A 16776-nucleotide genomic window follows, 5' to 3' on the forward strand; every position below is an offset into this window, starting at 1 on the left:
GTCTTGATCGTGACGTGGGTTGTCAGAGGACGTACGCTGTGATATAGTTTGTCACTCAAGAGTCGCCAAAGGGTTAGATTGTGGATGTGATGGACAACAATGATTGAAATGATAGTCTGACATTGGGTCTCTATTCCCGTCGACGACGACATGAGTGCCCGATTGTTGCACTACTAGTTGTAGCGCCAGAGTTAGGTCTGCATGCCTGTGGTTATTTAGCACATCGATACAGCTCGGCTTCGTACCATTGCTATACTGATCTCTGTACCCTGTAGATACATTAACTCTCGACTTCTATTTATGTATTGACTAAACCCATGACGTTAGAGACTTGGATCTGATAAGATCGATCAGTTAATCTAAAGGATAGCTACTTTAATTGACTTATAAGCTGAGGAGAATCTTGAATTGAATTGGATCGATTCATCTACTGCCTACCTTATGGGTGTATCCCTGGGGCACGCCGAAACTCATGACTGCAGTTACCACGATTTGAACTCTCAAAACTGCTTTGTGCGGCATTCACCCTTGTTTTCTCGCCAAATTCAATTCCCAGAACGTCCATCCTTGCCGTCCAAACTTGTGGTGATGAAGCCATGGCTCGGAGTGTACAGCTGAACAGGAAGGCTGATAGATCATAGTAATGAACTATGTCGTATCGGATAGAACTACCGGATTGCTAAGCATGAACAGCGCGTGAGACCCTTGCGGGACAGGCCGTTTTATTGCCGAATGCATGCATCCATTGGATGGATTGGCTAGAGTATGGATCGATTGTGGCTGCACCCATATCGATCGGACATGCAGCTACAGGCATTATGAGCGGTATTGCATTGTAGTGGGTTGATATGCTGATGCTTAGGATAACAGATGTTGTTCTGCTTATCTTTGAGAGGGCAAATGCCTTTTATCAATGAAGAGAATAGCCCATCTTCAACCAAAGAATAGATCTACTATACCAAATCCACGCCGACAACGTCATCAAGGGACACGCGACCGGGTCACGGTCCTAATGCTCACCTCCTAACGTAACTAAGGTAGGGCCGCGCCTCAAACACCTCCGAGCGACCACCCCGCCGCATCGGGTCCAGGTGATAGACAGTACAAATCTTGGCCCCCCTTGTCCTCTTCATAATACCAAATATACCTACAGTTGGCCTGAGTGTCAAATCGGACCGTCTCCAGACCATCCAGCAAATTAGGGTGGACTATGGGGTTTTGGTACGTGGCTCTCAGCGTGTGACATAGACCCACTAATTAATGAGCGTGCTGTTTCGCATGCTATCTGCATACACTTGATCGTTGCTGACATCAAACAGGCCTCAGCCTTTCCCTTCAACGTCAGACGACGCGCCTCATGCCTCCACGACCTCCGCATAGCACCCTTCACTTACCTGGGTCTCAAGAACCCTCCTCCAGCGGCAGCAGTAGTAACAATGATCCGGCCTCACCCTCATACGCGCCTATATCTCCACAGCTATCCAGACGGTCCTTACTGCGCAGCCAGACTGATCGAGGCTTCAACGATATGGCAGACGAAGGCACAGGTCTACTGAGTAGGACTGATACCCGGTCCTACGCCAGTATGCCGGCCAGTATCCCCGACACCACACCGGGCTCGCCTAGAGGGTTTGGAGACAGACAAAATCAGTTCAGGAATCCTAGACACAGTCGCAGAGGATCGTTTAGTATGCGTTTAGTCAACGCACTCGGGGGCGCGGACAGGCGTTTTGGTCTTGGTACGTATAGAATAGACAGCATTACCATCGTCGGAGCTTGTCAGGCATCATGCTAACGCTTGCTCATATTCACAGACAGCAGCATACACGAGCCGAGGTCTTTTTGGAAAGACCACAGGGTCTGGTACGATCAATTCACGTCCACCGATTGGGTCCATGACAGCATCGCCGACGCCTACCGAGTAAAAGCACTACGCAGCCGAAAAGACTTCCGTGGTCGAATATTGGCCTGGACTGATGGCGGCCTCGGCTGGCTTCTGGTATTGCTGATCGGTATTCTGACTGCAATCTTTGCATATTTTGTCAACGTTACAGAGAGCACACTATTCGACTACAAATCCGGCCACTGTGCGACTGCCTGGTACTACAGCAAGAAGAAGTGCTGCCAGGGCGCTTCAATATGCGATGCATGGCTGCATTGGTCTGGCCCGGCTGACTTAAATCAATTCGATGAGTCCCAAGTTGGCTATCTTGCCTTCATTCTTGGATGTATTGTCTTTTCATGTTTGTCTTGTATCATCACTTTAAAGACGAAGACTGTTATTCCCTCGGCCGTCTCATTGTCTACTCTGGATGAAAATCTGGGGGCTCTCATACCCGGCCAGACTGGAGATTGCCAGAAAGATGGAAGTTCAACAGATCAGTTAGATTCTCCGGAAAACCCTCCGATGGTGTACTACGCCGCCGCTGGTAGCGGAGTTGCTGAGGTCAAAGTGATACTGAGTGGGTTCGTCTTGCACGGCTACCTAGGTCTCAGGACACTTGTTCTGAAGAGTGTAGGCTTGATATTGGCTGTGGCGTCTGGGCTCAGTCTTGGAAAAGAGGGTCCGTACGTACACATTGCCACGTGTATTGGTAATATCCTCTGCCGCTTCTTCCCAAAGTACAACTACAACGACGGGAAAAGAAGGGAAGTTCTGAGCGCCAGTGCGGCAGCAGGAGTTGCCGTCGCCTTTGGATCCCCAATTGGAGGCGTGCTTTTCAGTCTGGAAGAAGTCAGCTACTACTTTCCTCCGAAGACTCTGTTTCGTACATTCTTCTGCTGCATCGTAAGTCTTTCATTGCATTCCTCTCGACGATGACTCAATTCTTGTAGGCTGCCGCCTTGTCTTTGAAATTCCTGAATCCGTACGGGACTGGCAAGATTGTTTTGTTCGAGGTGCGATATCTGACCGACTGGCATGCTTTTGAAATGGTCGCTTTTGTCTTTATTGGTGCTCTAGGCGGGCTATTAGGAGCACTCTTCATCAAGGCTTGCCGCTTTTGGGCCCGCACCTTTCGCCGGATTCCTCTCATCAAACAATACCCGCTGCTGGAGGTGTTCATCGTCGCCTTGATAACGGGGCTACTGAGCTTCTGGAATCGGTACACAAAACTACCTGTCGCTGAACTGCTTTTTGAGCTGGCAAGTCCATGTGATACTTTCACCGACACAGGAACTGGTCTGTGCCCAACCAAAGAGCAGATACCGACTATCATTTGGTATTTATCGATAGCTTTCGTAATCAAGGCCTTCCTGACTGTCGTCACATTTGGAATAAAGGTCCCTGCGGGCATCTACGTACCCTCCATGGTCGTTGGTGGAATCCTTGGTCGGATTACAGGCCACATGGTACAATACCTGGCGCTGAATTACTCGCATACCGGACTATTCGGCCAGTGTAGCCTCGACACCGCACCTGAACAGTGCGTTGTCCCCGGAGTCTACGCGATGATCGCGGCTGGTGCTACCATGACTGGTGTCACCCGGCTGACTGTAACCCTGGCTGTCATCTTATTTGAATTGACAGGTAGTCTTGATCACGTTCTGCCATTCAGCATCGCAATCCTTACAGCAAAGTGGACCGCAGATGCACTGGAGCCGTTGTCTATATATGACCTTCTAATGGACATGAATTCGTATCCCTTTCTCGACAACAAGGTTCGTCCGATCTTTACGACAGAGTTGGGTGATATCACGTCCACAGTTGGCAAGGACCGTGTTATCGACATCAGCACATCCCCATTGATACTAGCATCAGAATTGCGTGACCGACTAGAAATCCTGCAAAGCGCCGGGGAGCTCGACGGAGGCTTGACAATTGTCAGGGACGGCATTCTTGTCGGACTGATCCCGGCCCCAGATCTCGAATTTGCACTCGATAAACTTCCAAACGAAGAAAATAGTCTATGCCTCATGAGCACAAGGGTTGGGTGGAATAATCCCAATCACGAGGAGGAATTGTCTGAGGAGGAAGTCGATCCTACAGACTTCACTCATTATGTTGATCCGGTCAGTACGAGCTTCAGTGTAAAGAGCTAAAATCTAACTGATTAACCAGGCTCCCATTGCGCTCGATGTACATTCTCCAATGGACCTCGTTTATGAGTGTTTCGTGAAGCTTGGTCTGAGATACATCTGTGTTCTGAAGGATGGACGATACTATGGCTTAGTGAGTGCTCCACGCAAACGCTGGTACGGTCTTCACAATCTAACACCCTACCTTCTAGGTTCACAAGAAAACTTTTGTCAAATATATGAAGGATTTCGAAAAGGTCGACGAAAGACCCTGATTGACGTGATCATTTCAACGATCTACGTACCTCGCCACGCATGGGCAGGATTGAGATCTCATTGTCATTCTCGCATCACATTTACAAGGCGTCCATTCTTACATACTTGCATGTTTCTATTCTGAATTTCGCAAGTGCATGTTATGGCGTATTACGGTATACCACGGGGGTAAATCGCGTGGATGTATATATCCATAGTTATTATGAGCAACAGGCGAAAATAATCTTGTGTTTCAACAAGAAACTGTATCAATGATGGTTAATCCGAGATGCTACGCTTATATGCTGTCTTTGGTTCAAATACTGTTCACGTGATCGCGTTCACTGTGTATTGCGTACTACTAATGCTCGGCAAGGTTTGTGGATCTACACTAGTCAGGTAAAATGTCGCTAGTCCAAATGAGCCATTGGACGGACCTAACATAATGATGGGAATCATTCACTCAATACCTTCTTACAACGTCTACGTCTCCACTTCCCACATTCTGATCAACCTTTGTATCTCGCCGGTCTGATCGTTCTTAGTTGCTCCCAGAAGTTCAAATATACAGGCCTCCATTAAGTCCTTCTGCGAGACCTCCGAGCGATAATTCACCCCGAAACCTTTAGCACCAACCTCACTCGCGTACAACAAGTCTACAGACTCTACCAACACTACATACCAACTTTTGGTCTTGTTGACACTCTAGACGCATAACCTCACATCTTTTCTATCTTACTCGGCGCTTCTGACCTACACTTGCTCGAACGACCTTGGGAGCGCTGGGCCGCGTCCGCGATACCAAAGTAACATCTACATCAGCGTGGCAAAAGCACTGGCAGCGAAAAGATATACAGATTGGCTCGCATTCTAAGATCTGGCGGACGGCTCGGCCGTCCCATTGGGCCCTGGCGAAGGAGGTGTGCAGGAGCCGTACAAGTCGTTCAGCTTGGGAACGGGGTAGACATACTCAGAACGTTCTTGAAGATTTGACCTGGTGATGGATTCGCAGAGCCACGCATTAAATCCACACAACGACACATGGCGTTTTCAGAACGAGATGCTTCGATTTCAGCAAGTGCAGTCGGAGCATGGTGACCGCCTCTCAAGACTAGAACGACGCCATGATGATGACGCGCGGTTGAAATCTGTATGGGGCACCTCATCACCGTTTCCAAGTGTCCTCGGAGGTACTCCGCAGCAGGGTATGAGTACAGTCGAGAGTTTGTGGAAATGTCGCTAACATTCCGTAGTGCCTCTTCAGCATCCACCCAATGAACCGTTTTCGACCTTCGACGATGACCAGAACAACCTGCTTGGGAGCCTACACCTTGACGCGAATGACGAGCCGCGTCGTATAGGTGCTACGTCACGCGCGAACAGCGTACGATTTGATGAAAGTGCCAATCAAGGCTGGGCGCACGCTTCACGCTCATCGATTGATCTGATACCTAGAACCGGAAGCGGGCTTGGGGGACACGCTATGAGTGAGCGGACGTACTCGCACAAGTCTGATGGAAGACAGAGCTCCACAGGCCATTCTGTCCACTCAGCTACCTCAGGTCGTGCAAACAGCCTTGGACTCGATACGTCGTATGGAAACCAGAACACAGTATCGCCGCTTGAAACACCCGGTCTTGCCCCAGGGCTATTTATCCTTGGACCTGTCCCCGCCATCATCAGGTGTTGGCTGACGACGAACTTCAAGCACGACTCGCTGCTCTATGCTGCAGTGTGTACGGGTTCTTACACCTCATTTCTGGACTCGCGCCTCATCCATTCCTTGGGATTTCAGGATCATGTCGAAGTCAATGACGAAGGAGTCAGCAAGGTGAGACTTGCTGTATATCTGCCCGAAGCCATTCAGTATCCAGTCTCGAGTAGACTAGCCAGTCCGGCGCCCCAGATCCCATCATTCACTGTCACGTTTACTCTCGTTAGCTCCCCCGAACCGGAGACAGACTCAAAGGCTATACAGATCTTTCTGGGTAGCGATGTGCTACGGGCACACAACGCCGATGTTCTCTTTTCATCAAATACTATGACGATGTTTGACGATGAGAGGTCAAAGTTGTCTATTCCGCTTGTTCGACCAGAAAATGAACAAGCTTTCAACACTCTTGGCGTGAGCAGTGGATTCACAGCAAGTGCCAGTAGCAAAAACACAACAATAGGCCCTTCCGCCGACAGCTTGAGAAACCTGACTGATCGAACGCCTGGCAAACAGTTGCTGGCGATGGAGGCCGACAGAGATCTTACAGGTGGCTCATCAGATGAGGGATTAGCGACTACCCCCGAGAGCAGTCGCCACAGCCTCGAGCAGCGCCCCATTCCAGGCTTGCTTAGCACAAAGACAGAATCACTCAAAGAGACCAGTGACGGAAGTTTGCCCTCTACTACTGTTTCGCGTGCTTCCCCTGCTATCTGGAGAGATTGGAGGCGTGGAGAGGAGAAGCCCACGGCCACACCATCAATGGACTGGGCAGGTGCAAGCAAAGGCACGGCAAGCGCAAGCTATCAACGCCGCGAGACCGGAATCAAAGTTTTGAAACCAGTCAAGACGTCGTCTAGGATAGCATCTGGGCCATCTATACAATCTGGATCACCGTCGTTGGGCCAATCTCGATTCTTCGATGATGGCAAGCGCCGGACAAGCATGACCTCCTCTGGTGAGGGCAGCGACATTCAGTCCAAACGGCCGGCTGCCAGTGAGATTCGTTCAACCAGTACGACGATGCCTACGAAAGAGAATACGTCAAGCGGCACCAAAGCTCGCACCACCAATCCGATTGGAGGTGCGTCGGCATTTGCCTGGTTAAACAGTGGTGGGCAAGCCAAGTAGTGAGGATGAAAGCATCATGCCAGCCTGGCAGTAGTGAAATCGACATTTCACGCGCAGGCCGCATCTATTCACCGAAGTGTACCATGGGAACAACGTACAGGAGTATGGTACGCCTGTCTGGCTCTGTGGCAAATATGATGTTTATTGAGAAATTCACTTAAGACAATTGTACTTCACCCGCATTGATTATTGGTAACAATTGACTGTGTGACATGCCTGAAGATGGGGCACAAGCTGTTCTTTGTGACCATGGAGTCTGCCCGGACGCAATACAGACAAGGTACTCACCAGGTATTAGCCCCTAAGAGTAACGATGAGATGATGCCGCATGCGGTAAGCGGGAAGAACACAAAGCTAAGAGTGCTTTTTATATTTCGTGGCTGCCATGAAGCTGTACGCGTGGACGTTGTTGTAGTATTTCCTTCCAGCCACCTACATACAACCCTGAGGAAATTCACCGTCACTACAGTCATATATATTTCCGTGCATCAGCAAAAGGCAGAGAGCTTCAAAATCCCCAACGCCGTTTGGTCCAACTGTCATCGTAAGTAGAATAAAGTTTCCTCCCTTGCTGCGGCGCGCACGGACCTTTGAAAACCATCATCACTCCCTCGCTCGCAAAAGCTGTCAGGCAGCCTTGTTCCGAACAACGACACCTATCTCACTGTCTTCTCCTCCATTTCAACTGAGCATTGAGACCCCGGGATCCTCTCTACGCTCACTCACCCGGAGTTCTCTACGGCTCTTTACAGTATCTTTATACGCGTGCCCACAGAGCCGATCTGGAATGCTCGCAGCCCCCGTCTGTACGCCTGGCTAGCGAGACCCTCCTGCGGCTCTCTCCACGCGTGTTTCCATTCATCTGCCTGCCTGTGGAGCTTCACAGCTCCTGGTAGGCGTTTACTATTCACCACGGCTTCCTCTCAGAAGAAACGCAAGCTTGTCAGGCCTGCAGAGACCGGAAACATACAAGGAGACAGCTCATCGCCGTTGCTGCAGGAAGGCTCTGGTCTAGCTTCTCCACGATCCTCCCCGACCCTCACTGCGAATTCGAACCGCCGCACTTCTACCTCTCCGCCCCGATATCTACCACCGCATCTGCACGACGAAGTTCGTGAGGCCTCCAAGAACGCAAGGACCTCTCCGGATAGCGGCCACTCTGCGAGTTTGTCTCCCAGCGAGGCTTACGCCGGTCTGACACTGGATACCGAAGAATCAAGTAAAGACAAAACACGGTACCCAATACGGGAGATTGTGCCTATAGTGTCAGACAACCCAAGGAAGGCTTCGTTAAGAGGATACGAGCCTTCTCAGGATCTTCAAGAGTCAGGCAGGACATTACCTCGAGCCTCTTCCCCCGCCAAAAGACCGTTTTCTGCAATGGATCCAAGTGCTGGCCCTTCAGCAAGAGACGGAATGGATGTAGATGAGGCAAATAACCGTCAGCCGGAACCAGTCAGCGCTGCTGGCAGCCCTGACCCACCTGCAACGAGCACCGAACCCTATATCGAACAAGCCCGCGCTACTTCTGTCGATATGTTAGATGGATCGAATCCTCAAACGGCCACATCCTATGACTCAACATCATCACCGGCTCCCCACTCGAGCACATCAGCCACTAGCTTCAATGGAGATTCTCCGCCTAAAGTCTCTTCTGGAGATAGCGAAATGTCGGATCAAAAGCCCCTCCCTTCTTTTGACGAACAGGTCGAAGAGATCCGTGCCTTGGCAATGCAGCCTGTGCAAGAGAAGGCTGTCGGCTTTGCAGTTGCGAGGGCATGGCTAGAACGACCTATGTCTCGAGCGTCTGCGCCCTCTAAAGATGAGAACTATTCGAAAGAAGCACGTGAGGGCGATGTTGGACCAATCGACAATTCCAGTATCACCTTAGCTGGAGATTTTGAAGACCTCGTAGACGAGATGGGCGAAAGATATGTACCGCTTAAACCCGATGTCACCATGTCCCAGGAATACGAAATTCTTCCCAAAGAAGCATGGGATAAGCTTGTTGATTGGTACGGTATTAAAGACAACTTGCCCCCAATACGTCGTTATGTCCATGACACTACGCCCGAAGGCTCCCACCAGCAGAACCTGCAATACGAGCTTTCACCACCAATCTTCATTATCCGCAAATTACGCAATGATCAATATGGCACTACAACTGCAGCGCTGAAAGATAGTAATGCAAAGGCGCCCAGACTCCTCGCTAGCCATGATGCCAATTTCCAAAAGGTTCTTTCTCAGGCCAAGAAGCTTGCTGGCATCGAGCTCAAGACTAAAGTTAAAGTCTGGCGTATCATTGAGAATCTGCCGACGGCCGAAGAGTCCCACGGACGTTCGGGCATGCTCACCCCGGCCACATCCAGAAGTGGCTCCCCTGCTCCCCAAGCTCCCGCCCAACAATCGCATGACCTTATAATTGATCTGTTGTCTTTCACGAACATGACTGAAGGCTCACAGCGGGAAATGCTAGACATCAAGGATGAGACTGCCAATCCCAAGTATAACGGCCATTCAACTTTGAGCACAGTCGGGCTGGGAGCCAGTCAGGTTCTCGTACTTGAGGAGCAGATTGGTGGTCCCGCTGGTGGCGAGTTTGTCTCTGATAATGTCAAATCGACCGCAGCGAAACACGGCGTTTCCTTGACCGCCAAAAACAGTAATGGAAGAAACGCTGCGAAGGCTTTGACTGCGAGTAGGAATGCCAGTCCAGCTCCATCAGGAACAATGACGCGTGGACGCACACGGAGAGACGGCAAGACTCGTGGTACAGTTGGTCTGTCCAATCTTGGAAACACATGCTACATGAATTCTGCACTACAATGCATTCGTAGCATCGAGGAACTGAGCCTATATTTTCTGCGTAAGTTAATGAAAGTACAGGATCTAAGTGCAACCTGACTGACAAGCATTTAGAAGGGCAATATAAACAAGAAATCAACCCAGACAACCCGCTTGGACACGCTGGCCAGCTCGCGAAGAGGTACGCGGAGCTATTGAAAGGTATATATTCTGATACCAGCGGCTCAACCTTCACTCCACGAGACTTCAAGCATACTCTCGGTCGCTTGTCCGGTACCTTTTCTGGATACCAGCAGCAAGACTCTCAAGAGTTTCTCAGCTTTCTGGTCGATGGTCTCCACGAGGATCTGAATCGCATCAAGAAGAAACCGTACATAGAAAACCCCGACTCAGACGACAAGACGCATACGGATGCGAGACTCATCAGAGAGCTTGGTGAGAAGTTCCGAGAAGGTCACCATGCTCGTAACGACTCCGTAGCCATGGATCTCTTCAGTGGGTTCTACAAGAATACCATGGTATGCCCACACTGTGACAAAGTCAGCATCACGTTCGATCCATATTCTCTCCTCACTCTCCAACTCCCTATAGAGCAAACATGGCAACATACAGTTGTCTTCGCACCTTTACACGATAAGCCAATATACGTGGAAGTTGACATGGATAAGAACGCGTCCATTCGCGGGCTCAAGGAGTACATCGCAAAGCGCTTTCCGGGGGTGAACGCCAAACGCCTCATGTGTGTCGAGACTTATAGCAACAAAATCTATAAGACTTTCGATGATCGCGAGGCTGTCTCAGATTGCGGCATTCAAGACCGTGATGAGATTGTAATCTATGAACTAGACTCACAGCCGACTAATTATCCACCTCCGAAGAAGAAGGCAAAGAAGTTCTCATATGGATCCCTCATCGACAAATCGGAGGAAGAGGATACACCGAAATCCGAGTCTCCGCTGGCTAATCGTATGCTGGTCCCAGTCTTTCACAGAGCGTCAAGCGCAAAAGGCTACAACAACAGATCATTTCAGCTTTGGCCATTCTTCGTTGTCATAACGCGCGAAGAAGCTGCTAACTACGACGAAATCCACCGCAAAGTTCTTGCAAAAGTTGCAACCATGACCACAAATCCAATATTGAGTGACGAAAACTTGGGCTATGGATCAAACAATAGCTCAGACGCTGTACTCACCACGGAAGAAGATGCCTCGTCAACGACAGATCCTACTGTTAAGGCAGACTCGGTGGAAGGCGAGGGAAGTATCGTTGATGTCACGATGACAGAGTCGTCCGCCGAACAAGTGCGAAGTCAGGATGAGGATTCACACCTCCCGAGAGTCCTCACGCCAGGTGAATTCATACCTCCCGAACTTCAACGCCTCTTCACTCTTAGGTTCGCAAAAGCCAACGGAAAGGAAATGATACAGACCGGATTTTCGTCTTTGCAAGGAGGCGACGATTATCCTGCTGTATCAACACGCATTCCCTCATCACGAGATAGTCGACGCTCGTCAATACAGTCTCAGGGGACCGGAAGTGCGAGCTCAGCTTCTTCTATATCCGAAGAAACAGAGACGCAGCAAAGCACACCTCCACAACTTTCATTCAACAGCAGGAGTGCCGATAGTGACTCCGATCTACCTTCCGTCGATTCTTTTACGCGAGTTGGGAAACCACACAAGTTCAGTAATGGCAATAGAGGCAAGCGGCGCGGGAAACGCGGCGCCAAAACTTATAGCAAGAAAGACGGTACCAAGAAGGAAGGAGGTCGCTGGGCTCATAGGCCACTTCTGCGCCAGGGATCAGAGATATCAGATCTACCATCGGACCCGGAAAGTCCACCTCGTTTGATTCGCCTCGGCGAAGCTCTCATTCTAGACTGGGACTCCGAAGCATACGAGGCTCTATTTGGTGCTACTAACGATGCAGATGATATGCGTGGCAGGAGCACTTGGGAAGAGAAGCTCGCTTTTGACGATCCTGATCTCACACACAAAAGAGCAACAAGATCAAAGCGAAAGAAGCACGGCGTGACTCTTGACGAGTGCTTTCAGGAAACAGCCAAATCGGAGATCCTCTCTGAAGAAAACGCCTGGTACTGTAACAGATGCAAGGAACTACGACGGGCGGAGAAGACTTTGGCTATTTGGACGACTCCAGACATTTTAGTCCTTCACCTCAAACGTTTCAGCTCTAATCGAGCGTTCCGTGACAAGATTGACGTGCTAGTGGACTTTCCGATCGAAGGTCTCGACATTTCGAAATGGGTCGGCCTTCCGGAAGACAAGAACTGCGTTTATGATCTCTTTGCAGTTGACAACCACTACGGTGGTCTCGGCGGTGGTCATTATACGGCATACGCACAGAACTTCTACGATAAGAGGTGGTACGAGTACAATGGTAAGACTAAACTTCAGCATACTTTGTAATCTTTAACTAATGTTGGTCAGATTCCTCTGTCAGTTCACGCCAGCCTGAATCTTGCATCAGCACCGCCGCCTACCTTCTGTTCTACCGTCGGCGCTCCGACAAACCACTAGGGCCACCCTACCTTCAGAATCTCGTTCAAGAAGCATGGAACCCGATCCAAGCGGCCGAAGAATCTAATGCAACCGACAATGGGTCCGAAAACTCTACCTCTGCTGCTGATACGAGCTCGGGAAACGGACTGCGCGCTCGCGACTCGTCCCGCAGTGGGGCCAATGGGTTGTCGAGCGCATTAGTCGTAGCCGGAGCAGCTCACGATTCCGCCCCCGGAGCGACGACGAGTCATAGCGATGATGAGCTGCTGCCGACGTACGGAGAGGAAGGATTCGAGGACTCCATCCGTGTTAGACAATCCGCGGCTTACGAACGACTCGAGTATACACAGCCTAGCGGCTGGAGCTTCGACTCACTTGGACACAAGAGTGACGACGCGGCAAAGGATGATGATGATGACAACAGCATGCTGTTGACCGGTCCAAGAAGTGATAATGGCGCAGACGACTTGCAGTCGCGGATGTTGGAAGACTTTGACGACGATAACGTAAATCTGTTGAACAGCGGAGCGGGTGGCCAAGTCACGCCTGACATGAGTGCTGATGAACGCTCACCTACACTGGTTGGTGCGTCACCGAGCCACGACGAAGACGTCGTCGAGAGCATGGAGTTTGACGGTGCTGCCAATGCCGCTGATGATGACGACAACGAAGAAGTGGTAGAAGTCCACGTTGACAACGGCGATGTGAATATTGATTGATTGAATGAATGATTGGTGCTGAGTGGCAGGAGAGGGAGCTTCCAGGAGCGGCGGGAGATAACGACCTGTAGTACACACGTTAAACCGGCCATGACATGACGCACACAGCACAGCATATTGCTATCCTGAGCATCCATTTTTATTTGGGGCGAAAAGCATCAAAAGCGTTTACGGTACTGTTCTGTTGAACCGAGATACACACACGCGTAAACGGAGGAAAATATTTGCATGAAATTGGGAGGAGGGCAAGGGAGAGAGGTTCACGGTGCATTATTAGGGGTGGTGGTGGTGGTGGTGGTGGTGGTGATGGCTAGAGTTGCAGCGCGCATTATATGTATGTATGAGATGAACATTGCGCTTGTGGATAGATACGCTGGATGGATGGATGGGTGGATGAATGAATGGATGGACGGGTCGCCCTTCGCTTCGGCGGAATGAATGAATGTTATTGCGTAGTCTAGAGCGAGCGCTAGCTATGATGGCATCAGAGTGCGATATTATATTCGGCAACGAGGTGCCCCCCCCCCAGCAACCCTTTTTTTAAACTTTGTTTTGCATTTTCCTCCCTGTGGCGAAGATGTAATGTCTTCTTGGTCATGAATGTTGGCCTGGCTAATCCCAATTACAATTCCAATTCCAAATCCAGATTTCCCCCCCCCCCCCCCTCGTGTTGGTAAGCTACCACCACCTTTGCAATTCTCGTAGAGAAGAGTAAGTATACTGGGCGTCGTTGTGGCCTTGTGAGATTCATTGGGTATGGTGATCTGGGGGATACACGCGAGAGGTGTTGTGTTATTGCGTGTACTGGACTGGATGTGTGGTTTTTGGGGGGCAGAAAGATGTCATTCATGATACTCAACATCCCATCAGGAGAAACGTCAAAAACTAATCAGCCTACCTAACCAGGAAAACGCCGCTGAAATGGTTTCGTTCGTTCGTTCGTTCGGTATACTCAACAACGCAGTTGTGCTCAACAACAGTACTAATCTACTCATTCATAGCTTCGCCTTCTTGCGCCCCGCGACTCCCTGGATAACCTCATCCGACAGCATCGCGTCAGGATAGGCGATGCCATTCCCGCTCGGCCCGGCCGTTCGCCACGCGCCCCCATCCACGACCACAACCGCGCCATTCACATAGTTGCCCGTGTCTCCGAAGAGAAAGACCGTCGCATCCGCGATATCCTTGACGGAGCCCATCCTACCCACGGGCACAAGCCTGGTCAACGCCTGGACATCCTCGGGCCGCGCAAGGCGGTCCATGCCTTCGGTATTCGCGATCGGGCCTGGCGCGATGACATTGCTCGTTATGCCGCGGGGCCCCTGTTCGATGCAGAGGGAGGCGGAGAGCGCGTCGATGGCGGCTTTGGCGGCGGAGGCGGGCGCTTGGAAGGGTGTGCCGGCGTAGTGCAGGGTGGCGGATACGAAGATGATGCGGCCGCCTGTGCCGTTTCGGGGTGGTGTGTTGCCGTCGATTCTGTGTGCGGCGGCGGATTTGACGAGGTGGGGGAGGGTGGCTTTGAGGGTGTTGTAGGAGCCGAGTAGGTCGATGTCGATGACGGATTTGAATGCGTTGGCGGAGGCCTGGTTGATTGTTGCGAGGAAGTTTCCTGCTGCGCCGGCGCTGTGGTGTTTGATTTAGCTTTCCTTTCATTCATTCATCATCGTCTTGTCAAATCTTGTGCTGTGTATCGGGGGGCTTACATTGTAAAGTCGATGCCGCCCAGCTCTTGCACGCACGTTTGCACGGCTTGCTCCAGACTGTCTAGCTTTCGCACGTCGACGTTGCCTAGACCTATCACCTTCGCGCCTTGTCTTGCTGTTGCGATGTCTTTGGCCATGCGTTCGGTTTTCTCTGGATTGCGGCCTATGATGCAGGCATTTGCGCCCAGATGCACCATGGCGCGGACCTGTGCAGAGCAGATGGTGCCGGCGCCACCGGTGCAGAAGACGACTTTGTTGGCTATGAGGCGTCAGTGATTGAATCGTCTTTCTACTCTATTGGCAGAGTACGCGTACCGAAGATGCCATCACGCCATGTATCGGAGACGTATTCGTGTTTCGCGAGAGGCATTGGGACGACGAAGGACGGAGATGAGGGCTCGAGGAGTAGATTCTACGCGCCAGGAGCACTGCGAATGAAGTTTGAGCTAAGAGTGTGTGATAGTCGTTTATGCGGATTCGTAGACGTTCTAGACTTTTGTGTCAAGTAGCGAAGAAGAGCAGATGAGGATAGCTTTGTATGATGCGCGAGCTTGTCCTCATGCCGAATAGCGCCGAGGTCCCGCATGTCGAAAAAGTAATCAGATCCAGGCACAGCAAAGTTGCGGCCGGAGAGAGCGCGGAGAGGACGGCTTTGACAAACCAGCGATGTTCGTTTTACGGCTTCATTCGAAGTAAGACGACTGCGTGGAGCATTCTATATCGACTTGGGCGAGCAAGTGTATTATTATATTATGTTTGTTGTATGTCGTCTTAGCGGGGCAGGAATGGAGCTTTGACGGTGTTAAGGCATCCATCAGCGTTTAAGCGCGCGGGTAAGTAAATAGACGCGAATCAGGCTGAGCCAATCAGACGTCTGGAGATGACGCTGCATTCCAATTCCAAGCTCAGCCCAACTCTCTCGCCAGCACAACGTCTCAGCATCCTCAGACGACAACAACACAACACCACACCACACCCATCTATACAAACCCGGCAGAAACCTCATCGCAACACCGATCGTCAATTGTCCTATCTCCACCATCACACCCTCATCCAAAATGCCCAAAGCAGTCTCAATCTTCAAATTCGTCGGCACGATATCCCTCGGCCTACTCACCGTACGCTCATACAAGCCCTTCACATCCACACTCAAAGCAAACACAACAAAACTAACTCAACCATAACCCCCAGGGCACATCCTACACCCTCACAACCGCCACCCTCCCCTCCCTCCTCGCCCTGCCCACCGCACAAACCTGCTCTACCGCCCTGACACACCTCACGCGCTACGCCACCCTCCACCGCCGCATCCTCTCGAACGTCGCCTGGGCATCGCTCGCTCTCGCGTACGCCGTCTCGCCGCGTCATGCCAAGCATCCATATCTGCTCTGGACCGGTCTCGCGACGCTGACGGCGGACTTTGCGCCTACGTTTGCGTTGCGGGTGAGGAAGAGGGTGGTGGTTGGAGAAGAGGAGGATGGCGTGGGGGCTGGGAGGACGGGCGAGGAGGATGTTAATGGCGAGACTGTGCGGAGGGATGTGGTGCGGTGGCGGAAGGTGGAGGCTGTGCGGGCTGGGTTGGCTGGGACGGCGTTTGCGATGGCTGTGGTGGGGATTTGGGGGGATGGGTTTTAGGGGTGTTGTGGTTGTGGAGTGTGAGAGCGGGACTCTTGGGGGTGTAGGGTGGCTGCGGGGTGGTGGATGGAGTATGTACTGATGGAATGCGTAAAGACGGGGGATATATGACATGGACATTGTATCACACACTGCACGGCGAAAGCGCGAGAGCGGAACGAGGCTTGATATCTCGACTCTGTGTTAGCAGTGCGTGGCACATCTCTCACTCCGCGCGATATAGTTCATTCCAGTCCACTCAATCGAATCGAGATGAACAATTCCCACGCCAAGACGTC

The 16776-nt window shown here is 51.2% G+C and overlaps 4 protein-coding genes across 4 annotated transcripts; 3 read left to right on the top strand and 1 right to left on the bottom strand.

The window, feature by feature from the left end:
- Positions 1 to 1585: 1585 nt before the first annotated feature.
- Positions 1586 to 4292, top strand: EJ05DRAFT_491257 (uncharacterized protein; the record flags this gene model as incomplete). The annotated part of the gene is made up of 5 exons (XM_033745966.1): positions 1586 to 1739; positions 1815 to 2788; positions 2836 to 4011; positions 4061 to 4171; positions 4230 to 4292. The coding sequence occupies 5 exons, from the start codon at positions 1586 to 1588 to the stop codon at positions 4290 to 4292; spliced, it is 2478 nt and encodes an 825-aa protein (XP_033605748.1).
- A 1040-nt stretch (positions 4293 to 5332) lies between these two features.
- EJ05DRAFT_482114 (UCH-domain-containing protein) lies at positions 5333 to 13160 on the top strand (the record flags this gene model as incomplete). The annotated part of the gene is made up of 8 exons (XM_033745139.1): positions 5333 to 5477; positions 5526 to 7067; positions 7337 to 7394; positions 7530 to 7658; positions 7867 to 9980; positions 10034 to 10100; positions 10140 to 12319; positions 12370 to 13160. The coding sequence occupies 8 exons, from the start codon at positions 5333 to 5335 to the stop codon at positions 13158 to 13160; spliced, it is 7026 nt and encodes a 2341-aa protein (XP_033605749.1).
- Positions 13161 to 13829: 669 nt separating this feature from the next.
- On the bottom strand, positions 13830 to 15625 carry EJ05DRAFT_506911 (NAD(P)-binding protein). The gene is made up of 3 exons (XM_033747869.1): positions 15179 to 15625; positions 14864 to 15122; positions 13830 to 14783 (listed from the first exon to the last, which is right to left on the bottom strand). The coding sequence occupies exons 1-3, from the start codon at positions 15231 to 15233 to the stop codon at positions 14156 to 14158; spliced, it is 942 nt and encodes a 313-aa protein (XP_033605750.1). The 5' UTR covers positions 15234 to 15625; the 3' UTR covers positions 13830 to 14155.
- Positions 15626 to 15921: 296 nt separating this feature from the next.
- EJ05DRAFT_496127 (uncharacterized protein) lies at positions 15922 to 16498 on the top strand (the record flags this gene model as incomplete). The annotated part of the gene is made up of 2 exons (XM_033746344.1): positions 15922 to 15981; positions 16055 to 16498. The coding sequence occupies 2 exons, from the start codon at positions 15922 to 15924 to the stop codon at positions 16496 to 16498; spliced, it is 504 nt and encodes a 167-aa protein (XP_033605751.1).
- Between the last annotated feature and the right edge of the window lie 278 nt (positions 16499 to 16776).

Source organism: Pseudovirgaria hyperparasitica (genome assembly GCF_010093815.1).
Source record: "Pseudovirgaria hyperparasitica strain CBS 121739 unplaced genomic scaffold EJ05scaffold_1, whole genome shotgun sequence".
In the NCBI taxonomy this organism is placed as follows: domain Eukaryota; kingdom Fungi; phylum Ascomycota; class Dothideomycetes; order Acrospermales; family Acrospermaceae; genus Pseudovirgaria; species Pseudovirgaria hyperparasitica.

What these genes read in the sequence shown, in the direction of transcription:
- EJ05DRAFT_506911 (XM_033747869.1), bottom strand. Translation starts at nt 15,233, where the DNA reads ATGCCTCTCGCGAAACACGAATACGTCTCCGATACATGGCGTGATGGC. An exon ending in ATGGCGTGATGGCATCTTCG is followed by an intron (nt 15,123 to 15,178) that starts GTACGCGTACTC and finishes GACGCCTCATAG; the next exon opens with CCAACAAAGTCGTCTTCTGC. An exon ending in GGCGGCATCGACTTTACAAT is followed by an intron (nt 14,784 to 14,863) that starts GTAAGCCCCCCG and finishes CAAACACCACAG; the next exon opens with CGCCGGCGCAGCAGGAAACT.